This window comes from Gymnoscopelus braueri (assembly GCF_963280865.1).
Source record: "Gymnoscopelus braueri genome assembly, chromosome: 4".
In the NCBI taxonomy this organism is placed as follows: Eukaryota; Metazoa; Chordata; class Actinopteri; order Myctophiformes; family Myctophidae; genus Gymnoscopelus; species Gymnoscopelus braueri.
In genome coordinates this window covers 30003475-30023556 of record NC_137605.1, presented here as the reverse complement: position 1 = coordinate 30023556, position 20082 = coordinate 30003475, and the positions used below count along the sequence as shown (strand labels likewise).

Below are 20082 nucleotides of genomic sequence, written 5' to 3'. Positions count from 1 at the left end.
GTTTACAGGTGTAAAAAGCCTCCTTCCTGGGACCTAGAAATCGCACAGAATCGAAAATTGAAAGGAGGTGTAGTCAAGGCCAGGGCTCCTCGTTAAGGACTGAGGGTACTATGATACATGACTGACATATGGGAAAAACTCAAATTAAATGAGAATACCTTTTAACCGTACAGTAAAAGTGTGCCAATGATGCATGTACAGCTTTAGTGATAGCCTCCTTCATACCATTTATTAAAACTAGTTTCATACAGGGTCTTGTTTAAAGGGCCCATTGTTGAATTGAGGTATCCGTTGGTTTTCTGGTCAAATTCATACAATCATACCTTTAAAGTGCAGGAAATAATAATGTAATGAATACCTTACTAATTAAAATATTTGTAATGGCAAATGCATTTTTATGTAATCTGCTCAAACTGAACGTGTTAAAATAAATCTGCCTGAATTCTTTCCTGTACAGCATGTAATGCAATGCAGCAAGGAGTTCCACTTGTGGCAAACTTTAGAATGGTTGGAAAATATTAAACAAATACAATGACATAGTAGCCATTCATTATTATTATTATTTTTACATAAATATGAAATGAGTTTCTTTCAATGGAAATTCTGATATCTTCTGCATTAAAATGTTAGAACCCAATAAAGTTTCCTCAATGACTGAGAACATTCATTAATGAATGTGGTAACATTAAGTCTCATGGTAGAAAACTAGATTTTCTGAGGCCTTATCAGTGCCACTGCCCAACATGAATTTAGCCTTTCACACCAATGGTGCAATGGCACAAACAACTCAAATGAAGTCAAATTCATTCCACAATTCTTTATTTTACAGCTTTGTGTCAAAACATGTGAATTGATTTTCAGTTTATCTTATCAAGGATAGAAACTCTAAATTCGAGAAGTGTATTATAGATCTTTGTCACAATATAGAGCTCTCTAATAATGTGATGCAGCACATCAGCATCATGTGAAATAATGCATCAACCCTTGAAATCACAGACGTCCAACATACATATTCTGAGAACATACTTTAGAACAGAACAATATTTGAATAAAGTCTCAAGAGTGCAAATAATTAAAAAGCAAAGCAGAAAGTTAAAGTCAAGAAAATAAATACATTGACCAAAGACTAAACATTCACATCCATGCACTCACAATGTGACGATTCATATAAAACACCACAGGAGTCCATCTAGGCACCGGCTCCACATAGAGTTTCATCCAAAAACACCCTCTATGATGCTGCTACTTGGGTCAGAGGTTCCTCTAGGTACAGCACCAGGGCCTCTGCCTGCAAACACATCAAAATCATATTTTTTATGTGATTTATATCAGTGTTTCTGTTTTGGATTTTCCAAAACAGCTGGTATACTTATGCCGCGTACCAGAAATAAATGTTATTTTCTGCGCCTAACAATTTTAACTGAGATTGTACAAATAACTCAATTTAGCAGGCGACGACCCTTTTTTAGGTTCAGTTACCTTTCAGGCTATAGTCTTTTTAATAGGGAAATTAGTTTAGTTGTACAGTTCAGTAACTTGCAAAAATATCTAATGTTGATAGAAATGACACTAAGATATTATATAATTTTGGGGTACATTTTATGAAATGTTCCTTTTTTCCCAAAATGATTTTAAATAGCAAATATAACACATCTATGAGCTCACAACACATTACGATGTGACACATTGTGAGCATGCAGATCTGCTATTGTGCCACTGTAGTATGACAAAGTATAAAATAGGGCTTAAATGTTTAATCATAGATATAGCTTGAGGAACCGAATAGAACATGGCACCACTTTCCCCATTGAAATCCCTGTTCTTTTGCCCTATGACTTTACTTTGATGTCCTCAAGTGTCCTCAAGCTTGATACTTGAAAGTATTATGGAAAATTATTTAGATTTTTTGCACGCTGATCTGTTGATATATAAAAAACAAACAAATTATCAACCAAAAAAAATAAAAAAGCTTCTCAAATTATTAGATTCATCGAAAAAGTAATAATCGCAAAGAACATAATCGATAGTTGCAGCCCTGAACACGACAACACTTATGTTGCACTTCAGAACTGAACCAGAGGAGCTACATTTCTTACCTTGGCTTTAAGCATTCCAAATCCCACGGTCTCTTTAGCATACATGCACAGGAGTAGGTTGGCTACCCGCGTGATCGCCACCCTGCCCTCCTGAAACAAGCGAGGGGGGGGGGGGGGGGGGTAGAGTTGATGGTGTGTAATGCTAATTATTTGCAACTACTAAGAATAAATAAAAATGTTTTGAATCTCTTCAGAAGACACACACACACACACACACACACACACACACACACTTTTGATGACAAGCCAAAAAGATGTGGACTATATATATTTTTTAAAGCATACATTACCATACAATCCATCAAGATGAATTTGAGTTTGTCTTCATTAAAAGCTTGATGGCCATTCTTGTCATAGGCTGCCCAGATGTTGCTTGCAATAGCAGCTGTCACTCGAGCGTCAGTGTCGCCATAACCAGAGTAAGCCAGAAGGGACCCTTCATTATTTAGTAAGCTGGGAAAGAAATGTGATTGGCATCAAAATATACTCCCAAGTACCAAAAGCATAAGTAGTAAAATGTTTGAAAATAGCCGATCTATAAGCTTGTAGATGTGCTACTTTCAAACAGCCTATGTATAAAGTGGTTAATGCATGTTTTAGTTTTAGAATATGATTATTTATATCTGAAAAGTAACTAGTAACTAAAGTAACTCTAGTAAAGTACAAAAGTAAAATTGTGCAAAAGTACAGTACTTAGTACATGTACTTAAGTTACTTTCCACCACAGTTAAAAAGACAACATCAATTAGTTGACTAGTTAGCCAGTTAGCTTGTTGATAGCCAGTTAGCTTGTTGATAGCCAATATTACTTACAGTGTACTCTGCACTCCACCCGTGTTGGCTTGGCTGAGAACCTGCGTCAGCGCCTTTGGTCGTAACATAGTAAACTAGTAATCACTATGGTAGAATATTAATTCACTAATCAATTAGAAGGCGAAAGGACTTAGAATGGTCCTCGGAATTCTCAGTCAGAATTCACGTCAACATAAGAAATCACCCATGGGAAGAAGTCACCTGATCAGACTGTCCACTTCCGTATAAGTGCATTGTGGGAAGATACGATACGTCGTTCTTCGCCATTTGATTGGTCGGCGGCAATCACATGATTATAAGAGCGTGACTTGTGTGCCCTGCAGTGGCTCTATTCTATGTGGTCATTGGTCGAGCACGAAATTAGCAGTGGTGTAAAAGTAAGTGTAATTTACTCAAGTACTGTACTTAAGTACACCTTTGAGGATTTTTTTTTACTTTACTGGAGTATTACCCATTTGCAATACTTTTACTTCTACTCCACTACATCTCAGATGCAAATATTATACTTTTACTCCACTACAATGATTTGAAGACTTTAGTTACTAGTTACTTTGCAGATATAAATGATCATATCATAAAACACACATTAACCACTTAGCCATATTTTATACATAGGTTATTTGAAAATAGCTGATCTACAAGCTCACAACACAACGTTGTGAGCTTGCAGATCTGCTATTTTCAAACAGTACTTTTACTTTTGGTAGTTTAAGTATATTGTGATGCCAATACTTTTGTACTTTTACTCAAGTAACATTTTGAACACAGGCCTTTACCTTGTAACAGAGTACTTCTACATTGTGGAGATACTTTTACTTAAGTAAAATATTTCAGTACTTTTTCCACCACTGTACATTAGCAGATATACATTAAGTGCCTGACATGGCGCACAACCAAGCAAGCTCGGACTGTGTTTGGTGAGGCTTTCGTTTATGGTTAGTTTTACTAAAATGCTCAAACAGCAAAATAGAAATGACTAACAATGTATATAATAATTGCATGGTTAATGATTAATATTCATTAGTAGCAGCAGCAGTATCCTGTGAACTGGACAGTAAGTGCATATGCACGTACATTTCTTGGGTACTGTACTAAGTAAAACATTTTAGTATCTGTAGGCCAACTTTACTTGAGTATTTGTTGTTTTGGATATTTAATGACTTTCACTAATCTACATTTCAAAGACTAATATTGTACTTTCACCTCCATCATATTTCTAGGATGGGAAAAGTACCTCTGGCTGTACCTGGCCAGCAAACCAAGTTATGTCCAATCATCAGTCACTACTTACTTAGTCCCTTTCCTCGTGGGTGACCCTCGTCCGAATCTCAGGTGTTACACACGCAGGCCTACGTATCTCGCAAGGATAAAAGTCAACATATTTCAACTTCCTCGCTACAGCACTTCCAACTGGTGAAATTAATTACCGACACACTATTAAGGTTTTTGAAAGATATTATTAGAATAGTGTGAATGGAGTCCAAGAAAAAGGCAGAGATGAATAGGATTTCTTAAACCAGCAGATACGGCAAATAATACATGGTATTAACAAAAGTCAGATGCCATTAGTACGACATTGCTATAGATTTCACATATTTAATTGTAATATATTGCTGAACCCGAAACATGTTATTTTTAGGCACTACACTGTGAAAATAAACAACAAAAATAGTTATTGTAAAAGGTTCATTCCTTTCAACTTCAATCAGTTGAAATACATCCCAGGACATTTGCTTCTTTTTCTAATCAATCAATTGCTTGAACTCAACAGAACATTTTACGTTCTAAGGACTTCACTCCAAAATATCCATCATACAACCCAATATCTAAAATATAAATGGATCCTACCTCCGGAAAATGTTTTTGTGTAACGTTATGCCAAAGTCTTAAAATATATACCAACCGCTAACACCTTTTCCCCTCAATTTGTGGATATTTTTTTTATGTTTACATAATTTATTTTTTGAACAAATCGCTTAACTTCCCTCACGACCCCCTGCCAAACAAGCTAACCATGTAAGCAGACATCTTAGGACTTAGGCAGCTGTGAAAAGTATTCACACAAAAGATTCCAACAGCATTTTTATGATCAATCGGGCTGTGGAACAATAAGAAGGGGGGGGCACACAAAACGTGAAGAACTTGTCAAAGTGTGAGTTATAGACAAAGAAATAGACAGAGGGTAACTACTACAGCAATAAATACTAGTCAATCAGGCCGGATTAAAGATAGAGAAGAGGGAAAAATCATTTCAAAACAAGCAAGTTCTCCAAACATAAAGAGCCAGAGAGGCTTCAAAACAGCAACTGCCAAACCTTGTCAAATGACAAAACGTTCAACTCTTAAGTTACCACCCAAGCAGAATCCATTTAAGTGATTTAATACCTGGGTTACCTCATGCATAAGTCTGCTGAATGAGTTTTGCTCATTGCGGAAATAATCTCCAGTTGCATTGAAGGCAGTAATGAGACGGTGTGTTAGTTGTGGCATCATTTCACAGCATTGTTCTACAGCACTAGCATGGAACCGTTTCCATTAGCAACTGAAATCGGCAATGCCCCCCCCACCCCCCAACATCTCCTATTACAATTTCCCTGTTCAGGTTTCCTAGGATTCACAGATCACACAAAGAGATGAGTAATTGGAAGTCCACTGAGTCTATCTGAGGAGCATGAGCAGATTTGCATGTGATGAAGGACATTTTTTTTTTAAAGAATCTCCCGTTCTGATCCTGTACTCTTCCAGTCTTCAAACCTTCAATCATCAGAATCCCTCTTCTCTCAAGGTATCACCGTTTCCTTCATTCCTGCCATTGCTCACAGCAAACTGAGTGGGCCTGAGAGTTAGGAGGGCTGGGAGCCCAGCAGTCTCTCAATGGCAGCGTTGATATCCCCTCCTGTAGCGATAAGTGCCTGTAAGTTAGCCTCGCGGTTGATGAACCCCATGGCGCCGAGCTGGTCAAGCTGCTGCTGAAAGCGTTCTTCTGGGGTCTGATTCTGCAAGGGACATGATCAAGCACAAAGTCACATATTGGCCACAAATACAAATTTATGGACTTAAATTTTAAACGGCTGAATTCCCAAATAAAAATAAATAGTGCATGACAGTAGAAAATTGTCTTAGGTTAGGGGCTCCCAAACATAAAAACCTAATTTATTGCCAATGCTATCATTCCCATTTCATACTCAACAATTTTTTAGGTAGCTTGAGAAAAATGCTGATATTATTTCCTTAAATCATACAAAACTAGTCCATACCCAGCGATGTGTGCAGCCAAACTATATGCAGACTTTTGGGTTATGCGCTCGGTATGCATAGTTTACATTTTGGACAGTTATTTAATCACATTGCCGTCAATGGCGTGTGTGTGACAACCTGGTCATTTAGGACCTGACGTGGAATCATTGCCACCCACAACCATGAGAAGTTGATGTTTAATGCCGTTTCACCTAAGCCATGTGTGCTAATAACACAATGTGGATTTGAACAGTGCACGTGTCAATGTGTCAATCATCTCCATAGTGCTATGGAGATGATATCCAAAGCGCCCTCCCTCTCATAAAACGCAGTAAAATGCTGTGTGTGTCCGGACATGGGCCCTAAATTAAAGTCCTTTATAAGTTTGCTGTATGTTGCTATTGTCTCTGTGCTGGTGTCTGTACGTATGTAAGCCAAATTAGTCTATTAGTCTAACTGTAACCATGACAACAGATCCCAAAGCCTGAACTCTGAATCTCCGGTGTTACACAAAAACACTATAACAGCTTACATTTTGGGAAAGTGAAAAACGAGCTTCGTAACTGTCTCCATGTGCTAATGGTCAATGCCTGTGTGCAAGTTCAGATCAATTACTCAACCCACTGAGGAGAACCATGCGGAACAGAGTGGTGACTGACGGACAGAGGTTTCCTTATTTATGTGTAGGATTTTAAGAGAAGAAAATGTCTCTAATGTAACACTGATAGCTAATAAAAGTATTTGGTATTATTCCTCACATCAAAGCCACAACTCCTGGGTCATTAAGAACATTTCTAATAAAAAACCACTGACTTTTTACATTGTGGCTCTGCAGGACTCTAGCTGTCTATACAGTAAGAGGGTCAGTCTGTGTGTCCAAACGTATTGTGCACACACTGACAGTAGGCCACAGTACCTCCACAAATTATTTCATAGATGTTTAATACTTTTTCAAATATTTAACCTTAATCTATAATTCAAGTCAATGGGTCTCTGAACAGGCAAACACCGTGCCCAACTTTGGAGTCATACATCATATAACTAATAGAAGACTGCCGTCATATATGACTGACATCACAGGCTAGCCACATGAAATAGATCTGCATTATCCCGATCCACATGATTAATTTTTCATTCACTTAATAAAAAAATAATCAATGAGTCCAGGCATTTTACTCATATTGTAACCAAGAATAAACGGGTAAAGATTTTGCCCACCACCGGAGGCTGGGGGTCCAAATCTACAGTGGTGCATCCGGCTTTGTCGAGTCTATACGAACACAATTGTCCCGTGTTTGTGGGAGGGAAGCCGGGCGGGGAGAGGTGATATTTGTCACCGCACATACTCCTACTGGGCTGGGGCGGCACCTGTCAAGGAGTGGGACGGAGGCTCTACGTCCTCCTGGTGGGGGCAGGTGAGTGAGTAGGATACAACAGCATTGACAACACACAAAAATGTGTGTGGAGAGGAATTCAATTTAACTCAATTGGGGGGAAAGGGGGCGAAAAAGAGAATAAGCTCAAGCCAAAAAAATAAGGAATTGATTCAAAGGTTTTTGAATGGGAAAATGTCTTAATGACTCAGGGGGCGTGGTTTTGACATCAGTACTCCATAATAAGCAACTGATTCAGAGCTTGATTAACTGCAGCCTGACCTTATAGTTACAAATAAGAAATTCATTGTTAGAACAGTGCCATACTGCATACCAATGATCCTCCTCCAGCAAACATTTGTATCATCTGCTGCATGAGCTGCTGCTGTGAGGAACTAGTGGCTGAAGTAGAATTGGAACCTGGTGTTGAGGCGGAAGAGTTTTCTGGAGCCACACTGCCCCCTGTGGCGGGAGGAATAAGTGGGGAGACTCCGGATGTCATGCTATGAAGAGAGAGGGTAAATATTAATTTCCCTGACAATTTCTCAAACCCCTGGAGCCCTGCCCCCCAACTATGATACAAACACTGGCTAATGTCACATTTGAAAAAGATGTGTTAGAGGTGAAACTGCTGTACCCAGGCATGAGGCCAGGTGCCTCCGTCTGTAGCGTCGTAAGGCCTTGCTGGATCTGGGTTAAGGCCTGCATTACTCTGGGGTTGGTCATCGTGGACACCGATTCAGGATTCTGCATCTGACCAGCCATGAACATGACATGTCAATTTGACAAGCCAATTTTTGTTCCAAGTTTTATTTTCACGCTCCAAATATAACTTATAATTATATTCCATACAAGACAATGGGACAGAGACTTTAAATCATTTATGGCTCATATTTGTCTTTTTTATTTCTTCATAACATTAATTCAGGAGTCTGGCATAATGTATTGCTTACATTATTTGCCTTCATTCATTTATTTATTTTTATTTATTTCATTATAAACCACATGGTAATTGTTTCAAAATATGCAAAGTTGCAAACAGTATAAAAATAAAGTGCCCAAACGCAAAGTTCTACCACCATGTACCAGTGAACACAAAGACAGAGGAACCTAACCTGTTGGAGAAACATCGGAAGCTGATTTCTCATCTGCTCCTGTAATTGTGGGTTCCCAGCAAAGAGGGGGTTGTTCATCAATGCCTGAGGGTGAAAGAGTTCACGTTAACAAAATGGTCATAACCACAAAAAAACAGGCCAATTATTGAATGGTAATTCTACGTCCAAAAGCCAATTTAAACACTGTGCAGACCTGTGAAGCCAGGTCCGGATTCTGTGACATAGACTGCATCATGCTGCGCATGTATGGTGCCGACAGCATGTTCTGTACCAGCTGTGGGTTCTCTGTGAGCTGCTGCATCATACTCTGCATACCAGGACTATTTAACACACCTGAGCACAGGACAGTGAGCAGGTTGTGAGAGCTACATACAATATATATCCAACAACAATGACAGAAGCTTGTACACATTTTTCCTTGACTATTTATTTACCTAGCATTCCTCTGCCACTTATGATCAATATTGGAAATACAAAAGTATCATTAATGGGTTTTGACCTGTGATTGACTTTGACCCCCGTTTCCTTTACGGTTAGTTACAAGTAATGTTATTAATCTAGGATTTTATGTTATTCTTCTGTCTGGATGAGCGGTTAACAGCTAACCGTCATAAGTTGACAATAAACCCAAACTTTTTATGAAAAATTAGCATCATGTGACATGTGTATATGTAAGATGTAATGTTTTACACAAGTTAATGGTTAGACCGTGCCAACATCTTATCCACACTCAAATCCACAGACTCACTGAGGCTGAAACAACAAAACCTACTAGATAAAACAACACTATCATGCTGTTATGTGTTGAGAAGAGCTTGTACCGTTGCCAAGGCCCATGGTGTTGATACCCAGGGGGCTGGAGATGCTAGGCCCAGTGCCCCCTGTGGAGGATGCAGAGGTGCCTGTCCTCCGACTTTCTGATGCCGCTGTTGGTGGAGGTCCCCAGGGGTTTGGTAAAGGCTCTCTATTTTCCGTTCTGGATGGTTGTGCTCCAGAACCATCATTACCCCCCAAGGCAGAGAAGGGATTGCTTCCAAACTACAACAAATACAAAAAAAGATGAATATAGTTTTGTACAATTTTTCCCTGGAAGTGAGGAGCCAGCAAGCATGTCAGTGCCAGGACAGACAATGATAACCCACCTGCTCCCTAGCAGCGCTGAACATAGGCTCCTGGATGTCTGTGTACATCCTTCTGAGAGCATTGTAGCCTCCAGGTATGCTCTCCAGGTTGCTAAGTGCACGGTCCTGGTTACGCATCATCTCTTGCATCATTGCTGGGTTCCTTGCCAACTCCATAGTCTGTTGAGAGGCAGAGACAGAGATGATGGTTCAAACTGTTGATCAGAAACCAGGGATTATTTAATTTCCTAAATATATTTTGTTTCTTGTTTTCACTGTACCAATAGTAATTATTGCGTCAATTGCAACAAATCATGAGAAACCAACAAGTAAATTACAGAAATTACTGGGAACCTAGAAAAATATAGATAACTTATATATATAGATAACTTGTTCCCCAACCATCTGTAAACAAAACCATAACACCAAACTACTGCAAAGCTCTGCTCTAACCTGTCTCATGAGCTCCGGGTTGTTGAGCATGTGGGAAATTTCAGGGTTACGTTCCATCAGTTGCTGCATCTGTGGGTTCCCCACAAACATCTGCCTCATCAGGTCTGGGTTGGACATCATGTTCTGCACCAGTGGGTTCTCCATTATTTGTGAGAGCATCTCCGGATTGGACATCAGTTGCCTCTGCATCTGCTGCTGCATCTCCACAAAGTTTGAAGAGCCCATGCCTGGAACGGCAGACAGGTCACCAAGCCCACCTGTGGAGAAACAAGAAGAGAGAGAAAGGGAGGGAAAGAAATGAAATAATGAAAACAATAAATAAATACAAACAATTCTTATGAGCTGTGCTATGATTCAAGGAACTGGCTTGTTGGGCTAAGTGGTCATCTTTTACAGAGTGTTTCTAGGGGATATATGACTGATAATTAGAATTGTCTTCTAGAGTCAGTCACTTGTGAGATCAGATTTGAAACATCAACGATGCAAATGATTGCTTGGTCTCGTTTGCTATTCAGAAGATTTAAGTCTTGCATACATTCTTAGCCCTGCTAATGAATGACAATGTCTGTCCATCCAACACTTTGGATGCAAACAACCTATCTTGAAAACCAATGGCCGGATTGCCATGGAATTTCCCTCAGAGGATGAACCCAACTAATTTCAGTGACCCCATATAGCACCAGCTGTCCGGCAAAATTTCAGATTGGGTGTAAGGAGCAGCATGGCCTCTAGGTGCTGCTAGTGGGCTATTATATGTCTTGTTGCAAGAGTAACACCAACTCTGGAAATACATATTCTGGATTTCTCATATGGCCCACGATTGGATCATGTTAAAACAATCAGGAAGGAGGACGGGCACATCTTCCCTCTGGAGAAATGTCCTCAAAGCGACATTATTTTCAAGGTTTCATTGTATACAACTCCCAGCATCAGATAAATGATTGAATTGTATGGACCAAATCAGCCAAGTCTTTTGTTGATTTTCGCACTGGCATCGTTGGCTGTCATCAAAATCCGTGTCTATTTCTATGAGGACGCTGATTGGGCCAGGTAATTATATAATATGATAATAGAGGGGCACAGCTCGTCTGTATCTTTCCAGGCAAGACAATCTGTAGTTTATATCCTCAGTGTGTTGGCAGGCTGTGCTGTGTGGTGGTTTACTTACTCAATATGTTGGCAGGCTGTGCTGGTGTGGGTCCTGTGTCTGATGTGGTGTTGGCAGTGGAGTTAGTAGTACTAGTACTGTTGCTGGCCTGAGATGTCGCAGAACTAGAACCTGACGTCTGAGGTGTATCACCCCCTGTGGATCTGAGACAAATCAATCATAAACCATCACCATTATAAGGATCACAAATATGCTCATCCATAACAATGTAATGGTTTAAAAAAAAAAAACATGTATATATTTAAAAACTACTGGCATCTTACTTTGGTGAAGTCTTGATGACAAGGTGAACAGTAAGTCCGTCTTTGATGCCAAGTTGGTTTAGAGCATCCCCATCCTTCAGGATCTTCCCAGCAAATATTAACACCAGCTGCTCTTTTTTGGCCTTGAACCTCTTTGATATCTCATCTTTGAACTGTTGGAAGAAATGACATAACTCAGGTCAGCGCAGTTAAAAGGAAAAGGTCAGCAAGAAACGGATCTCCAAATCCGTTTTAAATTATGACCAATTAAAAACAGTATTAGTAGGCGCTTGATTGCCAACTGGCTCTGGTGGTCCATAGCGTTATGGACCAGAGCTAATTGCCACCATGATTCAATAAAACGGGTCTTACTCTTGAAATTCCAACAGAATAGTTTAGCGGCTAGCCTATAAATGTATAATTTAATTTGGCATGTTTCATACACTTATTAGCTTAGCCAAATAACTCCTACTTTATTTACAATAAAAGTTATCACCATAACACTAAGTTACAACGGTCAGATGTATGTATGAGATAATTCTTAATGGTCACCAAGTTGAACTGTTAACATGGTTTTAGCTGACAGACTTGTGATGTCGCAATCAACAACCCACAGGACTGACTAGTGTTAGTTACACGTTAACTATTTGATAGTTATCGGTTTACAATCACTTCTAAACCAGTGGTGTAAAGTAACTAAGTAGATTTACTCACGTACTGCACTTAAGTAACATTTTGAGGTCATTTTACTTTAATGTATTTCCAGTTTTCAGTACTTTTACTCCAGTATTATATCTCAGAGGCAAATATTGTACTTTTACTCCACTACAATTATGCGAAAACTTTAGTTACTACTAGATTTTGATTATTACAAAACATACATTAACCACTTAAACTCTATATATTTCGGCTATTTGAAAATAGCCGATCTACAAGCTCACTGCCACACGTTGTGAGCTTGTAGATCTGCTAATTTCAAAAGTTTTTTTTTTACATTTTGAAACCTTGAAAATGGGACATTCTGTATAATAATGAGTACTACTTTTACTTTTAGTACTTTTGATACCAATACTTTTGTACCTTTACTTACGTAAATTCTGAATACCAGACATTTACTTGTAACGGGAGTATTTCTACATTGTGGGTGGTTACTTTTACTCAAGTAAAAAACATTTGAGTACTTCTTCCACCACTGTTCTAAACACAATACGCACACCATAGGAGACGATAAGTTAGAGTCAGTTAACACGGAAACAACTTTCCAGTGTTATTCTGACAGATCAGCCAGATGACGTTGAACTAGCTTAAAGTTAGCCGCCGTTAGCTCGATTAGCCTAGCCTAGCCTGACGCCTAGCCCCGTGATAAGCAGCGGCAGAAACGTCACGTAGATGATAAAGTACCAGGGAGACAGAGGCATCCTCCGGGACGACGATCTGCTCTTTGTCTTTCGGAGTCTTAACGGTGACCGCGATCATAGTCCCGCCGCCTTGCGAGACATTTTCATCAGCGCTAGAGTCCACGGTGGGTTCTATGCCGCTGTTCTCCGCCATCTTTACTAACTGACCATGACGCCACTGACACGGTGTTGCCAGGTTTTGTGAGATAAACAAGCAACCAGTTCTAGGAAAACAAGCCCAAAAGAAGCAACTTAGGCCACTAGCCCCTACGGAACCTCTCCCTCCGCTAAGTAGCTCCGAGATGAGGTCCCTCGTCGGTTCCTGCCGTTTGCGGTCGACATTGTCGCACATTTTCCACTTTACATGTTTCTTACCCCTTTTTGCACATCGTATCCAAAAAGCAAAGCATTTGCGCCACTCTCTCAGATGTTTTAAGTTCTAGCGGAACATAACAGCTTCCAACGAGTTGAAGAAAGTATTTAATTTGCCTCGGTTTTCATCCGGTTCCATAATATTTTGCATTAGAAGATGCAATTCAACATTTGACCAGTAGGGTAATCAGTGATGTTATCTTTACGGGCGCAACTCTTGCGCAATGTCTTAAAAACATGTAACCGGATGAAAACCGAGGCAAATTAAATACTTTCTTCAACTCGTTGGAAGCTGTTATGTTCCGCTAGAACTTAAAACATCTGAGAGAGTGGCGCAAATGCTTTGCTTTTTGGATACGATGTGCAAAAAGGGGTAAGAAACATGTAAAGTGGAAAATGTGCGACAATGTCGACCGCAAACGGCAGGAACCGACGAGGGACCTCATCTCGGAGCAACTTAGCGGAGGGAGAGGTTCCGTAGGGGCTACTTAGGCCACATGAGCACTTTAAACCGTCAAGCTCACGATCGGCTATTTTTTACCCTTAGATCAAGACTATCGTAGATTTATTTGATCGATTTTGACATTTTTTATATCTGCGAGAGTCTTAGCCACTACCCCCCAGTGCGCCCCGGACTTTCACCAGTAAAGCTTGTATTTCTCTAGCCCCATTTAGAACCTCTCCCTCCGCTATGTAGCTCCGAGATGAGGTCCTATATTTCCCGTTGCCGTTTGAGCAGGACATTGTCGCACATTTTCCACATTACAGGTTTCTTACCCCTTTCTGCACATCGTATCCAAAAAGTAAAGGTTTTCGGAAACGCTCACAGATGTTTTAAGTTCTAGCTGGCAATAAAATCTATCCAACGAGTTGAAAAAAGTATTTAATTCGCCTCTGTCCTCAGCCGGTTCCATAATATTTTGCATTAGAAGATGCAATTCAACATTTGACCAGTAGGGGAATCAGTAATGTTATCTCTACGGGCGCAACTCTTGCGCAATGTCTTAAAAACATGTAACCGGCTGAGGACAGGAGCGAGTTAAATACGTTTTTCAACTCGTTGGATAGATTTTATTGCCAGCTAGAACTTAAAAAATCTGTGAGCGTTTTAGAAAACCTTTACTTTTTGGGTACGATGTGCAGAAAAGGGTAAGAAACATGTAAAGTGGATAATGTGCGACAATGTCCTGCTCAAACGGCACCGGGAAACGAGGAACCTCATCTCGGAGCTATACAGCGGAGGGAGAGGTTCCGTCGGAGCTAGTATTTCTCCGAACCCATGTACAAATGCAAAATATAAGGTGGGTGGTTGCCCCAAATGTTAAACTATCGGTCCGGAGTCTTTGTGCAATGTACTAATCCATAGTTTTCAATACAGAAGTGTTTTAATCCCGTCTGTGGCCGAACGCCATTCCCCCCTGGTTTACTTCCTGTTTACATCGAGTGTAATTCCGGTTTTCTCCAGATGCGCCCCGTTACTACCGCTCATTGAGGAATACAAGGAACTTCGACAGAATCGTCCGCAGACAGGATTAAAACACTGGCACAATACATTTTCATAAACGTATTTGAGAACCACAGGTTTAAATAATTATAAAATCTGTATGCAACCCTAAATACCGTAAGCAAGTACACTTTAGAAACAAGCCTAAAAAAACCCGCAACTACCAATATGTCCAACCAACTTCACAGGAAAAAGAAGCCCAAAGTGGCTTATAATAAGCGGACATGGCAACCATGACCATGACGACACTGACAAGAGCGACAAAACTCGGATCAAGGCGGCAACTTTTAACCGACAGACACATTATTGGCCTCTAGTGGCCTGGAAGTGTTATGAGAGAAGACCACATCTTCACACAAAAGGCCCTTTTTTCATAAGCCACTTATTTCCAGTGGTGGAAAAAGTACTAAAATGTTTTACTTAAGTAAAAGTATCGATACTGCAGAAATGTAGAAATACTCTGTTACAAGTAAAAGTCTGGAATTCTAAATTTACTTGAGTAAAAGTACAAAAATATTGGTATCAAAATATACTTAAAGTACCAAAAGTAAAAAGTACAATGTATAAAAATCATTTGAAAGAAGCATTGTGAGCTTGTAGATCTGCTATTTTCCAATGGCCGAAATGTAGGGCTGAAGTGGTTAAGGTATGTTTTGTAATAATAATCAAAATCAAACTAACTAACTACAGTTTTCAAATAATTGTAGTGGAGTAAAAAGCACAATATTTGCCTCTGAGATACTCCAGTAAAGTAAAAAAATACCTCAAAATTGTACTTAAGTGCAGTACTTGAGTAAATGTAGGCTATTTAGTTACTTTACACCACCACTGATAATAAGCCACTTATTTCTGCTTTTGGGTGAAATTGTGATGTTTGGAAATGATCACTTACAAATTTGTATTTTCTTCACTGTTCTCACAAACATACATGCTGCTGCTTCTGGCTGCCCTTGTAATTGAGACAAATTGGCAAAATGTCTTTTTTTTTATTTTTTATAATCATATGACTGTAGTGAACAGGGCCAGGGGTCATCGCCATGCTGGCTTGTGGTGGACATTTTCGTCAAAATTCTATTTTTGCCATGGACATGGAATTTTGAGCGGACAATAATATTACCAGAAACACATAAAGAGCTAGCCCTAAATGACCATTACAGGTCTGTAACTCTGAGAGTGTACAAATGGAACACTCTCAGAGTTAAGGTGGTCCTTGAAAATAAACAAGTTTGAGAAACCACTATCCTAGTGGACTCCTAATGTGCAGTGCAATAGTGTAATAGTAAATCGGTGTCATACATATTCTGAAGAAAACCTTGAGACTGACATTCAGTAGCTAATTGGTTCTTATGATCAAAATACGAACATTATAATGTTTATTGATTAGATTACTGAGGTCTAATCTAGACTATATCAAATGCAGCAACTTAACTTTTGAGACTTTTAACTTTTGAGTGATGTGTATTCCTACGGGCTGGGTCACCGCCTGTCAGCGGGGAATGTTGAGCGTGAGGAGTATAGGACGAAGGCTCGACGTCCTCCCGGCTGGCAGGTGAGCCAGTGGTACAGTGGCAAGCAGTGGGAGGAATTAATTGGCATAACCACTAAATTGGGGAGAAAAAGGGGTAAAATAATTCAAAGGTTTTTTCAATTAGATGTATAGTATTGATTAGCCTTAGCCTTATGGTTTTGATATAATGTAATTAGGAGATTGTAGGGATGTTTGAGGCATACCTGGAATCCTTTCAAAATGTAAAAAATGGCTTGATTGATAAATTACACTTGAGTAAATGGGTAAAAATGTAGAGCAGCAGCAAAAAAATAAAAAAAATAAAGATTGCAGATACAGCAACCTCCACCTATTACAGGTGATGCTACATCAATAACATCTGTGATCTATTACTACTGTAGTTCTCAAACATGAGCAAGCTTTCAATCTACTGTAGCTATAGGCAGAACAAATCACAACGTAAAAACATTCCCATTTTAGAGCATGAGCATGACTAACTGATCTTGCAACTGTTAAGAGTCAATAGTATTTGTTTGTTAGGCTGGTGTGGCTACAAGCAAGATTTGATAATTTTTTGTGCCAAAAATCCCCTCCCAAACAATACAACACAAAACAGAAAACAATAAAGGATCTAATCTAATGTGGCCAAGTGATCCACCTTCTAACACAAACTAGGGATAGGCAAGGCAATCTGAAATGCAAATACGCTCTGGTAACCTGAATTAAATTCATATCAAGAGTCAACATCTTGAGATAAATATTTTCAGTCAACGCCTGATATCTTTCAGATAACTAAAATATATAAGGCAGGGATTTTGGTGGAGCTCACATTTGTGTGCCACTGTAACTACCTGGCCTCCTGATGATTTGACTGTGTGTCCTGTGAAGTTCTAAAGGTTATACGGTAAGTTACCATGTCTACCTATATAATGTATGGTAAGCATCTACCCAGAATGTTATTTGTTGGCTTAGATTTAATGGTGTAACTCACAACTTTGTTTTTCTTCCAGTTTGCTAATTTTCCGCAAGAATGAAGACCAGCAGAACATTTAACATTTTTCACTTGCTGTTTTTCGTGTAAGTATGGTTTGAACGTTTATATAAGTCCTTAAGTTTGTGTCATGTAGTTGACAGAACTTGGAGTACCGTAGCTGCACCAAATGTTTTGACAGTACAAAAAGGACACCCAATGTCTCTGTTTCTCAATTTTGATTACATTTATTTATTTCTACATTATTACTGTATCCTTATTAATTTAACTTTCAGGGTTTTGTGCCATGGAAATGGACAGTTCTTCAATGATAAGGGAACTCTTCAACTCCCAGAATCCTACAGCATTCCCTGGATGGCGGGCATTCAGGATTTTCGACCTCTCTCTCTCATCACCATCCCTGGAACCCATGACAGCATGGGATTTTACGGAGGCCCGATGGCTGAGTGCCAGGCCTTGTCCTTGAAGGACCAGCTGAGGGCTGGCATACGCTACTTGGACGTCAAAGTCTTTGCTCTGGGTGACACTCTCTATGTAATGCATGGCATAATGTACCAGCACAGCACTCTCAAGGAGCTCCTGGACACTGTCCGTGCCTTTTTGTCAGAGTACAGAAGTGAAACAGTCCTTTTGCAGGTCACACCACAGTTCTTCGGTAAAAACACTGTCAATCAAATGGTCCAGAATCTCATTAGCAATGACCAGTATGTTTGGGTGAGCAGTGGAATGCCTACTATGGGCCAGGTCAGGGGGAAAATTGTCTTTGTTCAGAAAAGCACCTTCACACTAGGAATTCCACTCATAGATACTGGTACTAAAATTGACAATAAGGTTACTGATGTTAAAACTAAGGACAACGTAATTATTAAACTCTTGGGCAAAGCCACCGAGGCTTGCGGTGGGGCTAATGTGGTTCTGACACACTCTAGTGGCACTGGGCTGGGCACATTCTGGGGCATGTTTCTGACTCCCAAAAGAGTGGCAGAGAAGGTTAACCCCTGGCTAAATCAGTACCTGAGGCAGTTCTTTCCAAATCAGCCAAAACCATGCTTTGGTGTCATCGCCACAGACTTCCCTGGGGTTGACCTCATTCAGACAATTCTCACTCTAAATACCTTAAACTAAATTAATTAGATTGTGGCAAGCCCCCCAGTTCTGAGTTGTATTGTTGAATAAAGTCTGCTTTATTAGTGCCTTGAAATAATCTTAAATCATTTGCCACTCTGGTTAGTAATGAAAAATTAGCATGATATACCTGACTAAATTAAAGTCTGATGCAAAGTCTGAATCTTATCTGCTGTTGGTTTATATGGTGCACTCTGATGATTTGTGATAATGTGATAACGTTACCTGGAATTTATATACCCTGTACAATTCATCATTAAAAATATCATTACATTTATTCCCTTTTTTCTTAATTACTTATATTTACTGCAATCGGAATTAAGATAAGCAAATTTGACTTTGCCATATGTTTTTTTGTGAATTTTCTGTGCTAATCAGGGAGGAGAGGGTTAAGGTTGATTTCTTAATAACCTGTGGTTATTGTGAGACAGCAGGGGGCCTAGAATAGAGCCCATGGGAATCTAGTGACATGTAACGCAATGAGCTATGTATGTACTATGTAGCATTCTTTTGCTTTTTAGAAACAATATTTGTATTATTGCCACACTATTTTAGATATTTTACTGACAGTCAAATTTGTGTTGCATTTTTAAGGAGATGGGTGCAGGTTGCTAAAGCTATAGTATGGAAATGTGGTAAACATGATGTTTGCCATATATGATTTATTATGTTACATCACTTATTTCAATATGTCCTGGTTCACGCCTTCTAAAAAAGCACTTTCTGCACTCTCATTCTGCCGGATCCAGAGCAGTACAAAGCCACTGTTGGAGGAAGATGCCGCTCACCCCTTAGCCTAAAATAAATACTCTTCATCGTAAGAGGACATTATTGTTGGTCAGGTCTTATGTAAAGCACCATGTTTAAAAAGTGATATAGCCTATACAGTAAAATCCTAAGTGTCAATTTATCTATTTGTAACTCAGACTCTACAAATGTGGGTCCATTTTGTTACATTTGTACACTCTGAGACTTAAATGAACACTCAGGATGTTAGTGTACACATAAACTTGCCTTGCCTTCTGTACAGTTTATCAGATAAAAAGCTGGCACTCCCTGCAGGAACCGCTGTGTTCATTTCTCACTGCGGCTGCCTGCAGTCCCTGCACTAAAATATACAGCATACTCCTATATGCACTTCTACACGGCAAACCCCATATAGTTTCCCTACTTTTACACAGTTAAATCCTTTTAACCACTTAAACCCTCATTCTATTCTTAGTAAAACAGACCGAGTAGCAACTGCACTCCGTCTACACCAAATCTCTTTTGTCAAAAATGACAAAATAGCCAATATACAAGCTCACAACCTCACGTTGCGACAGCATCCAGCATCCATATTCTCCCAGAATATGGATACTGGGGCTCAAGTGGTTAATGGATTTTACTGTGTTGACTACCAACCAATAAATATGTTCCAATTACACTGTGTTGTGATGATTTCTACTGCTTTTGCCATATGACTTTTTGTTGTAAAATGTATATATCTATATCTATATCTATATCTATATCTATATATATCTATCTATCTATCTATCTATATCTATATCTATATCTATATCTATATC

At 39.4% G+C, this 20082-nt stretch overlaps 3 protein-coding genes across 4 annotated transcripts; 1 reads left to right on the top strand and 2 right to left on the bottom strand.

Moving 5' to 3' along the window:
- Positions 1-802: 802 nt before the first annotated feature.
- Positions 803-3105, bottom strand: lamtor2 (late endosomal/lysosomal adaptor, MAPK and MTOR activator 2). The gene is made up of 4 exons (XM_080426569.1): positions 2910-3105; positions 2387-2549; positions 2097-2186; positions 803-1288 (listed from the first exon to the last, which is right to left on the bottom strand). Exons 1-4 carry the CDS (start codon positions 2975-2977, stop codon positions 1232-1234), a joined length of 378 nt encoding a protein of 125 aa, XP_080282695.1. The 5' UTR covers positions 2978-3105; the 3' UTR covers positions 803-1231.
- A 1241-nt stretch (positions 3106-4346) lies between these two features.
- ubqln4 (ubiquilin 4) lies at positions 4347-13178 on the bottom strand. Of its 2 annotated transcripts, XR_013933078.1 has the most exons (12): positions 13020-13178; positions 11640-11791; positions 11377-11519; positions 10209-10465; positions 9777-9935; positions 9456-9672; positions 8828-8967; positions 8635-8718; positions 8157-8272; positions 7854-8022; positions 7365-7548; positions 5769-5905 (listed from the first exon to the last, which is right to left on the bottom strand). XR_013933078.1 is itself a non-coding variant. In XM_080426945.1 (11 exons), exons 1-11 carry the CDS (start codon positions 13167-13169, stop codon positions 5753-5755), a joined length of 1740 nt encoding a protein of 579 aa, XP_080283071.1. In that variant the 5' UTR covers positions 13170-13178; the 3' UTR covers positions 4347-5752. The 2 variants fall into 2 exon arrangements, 1 of the variants encoding a protein (XP_080283071.1); XM_080426945.1 differs by lacking the exon at positions 7365-7548 and having other exon boundaries at positions 4347-5905.
- Positions 13179-16345: 3167 nt separating this feature from the next.
- Positions 16346-18514, top strand: LOC308083550 (1-phosphatidylinositol phosphodiesterase-like; the record flags this gene model as incomplete). Its single annotated transcript, XM_080425864.1, has 2 exons — positions 16346-16440; positions 17665-18514. 2 exons carry the CDS (start codon positions 16346-16348, stop codon positions 18512-18514), a joined length of 945 nt encoding a protein of 314 aa, XP_080281990.1.
- Between the last annotated feature and the right edge of the window lie 1568 nt (positions 18515-20082).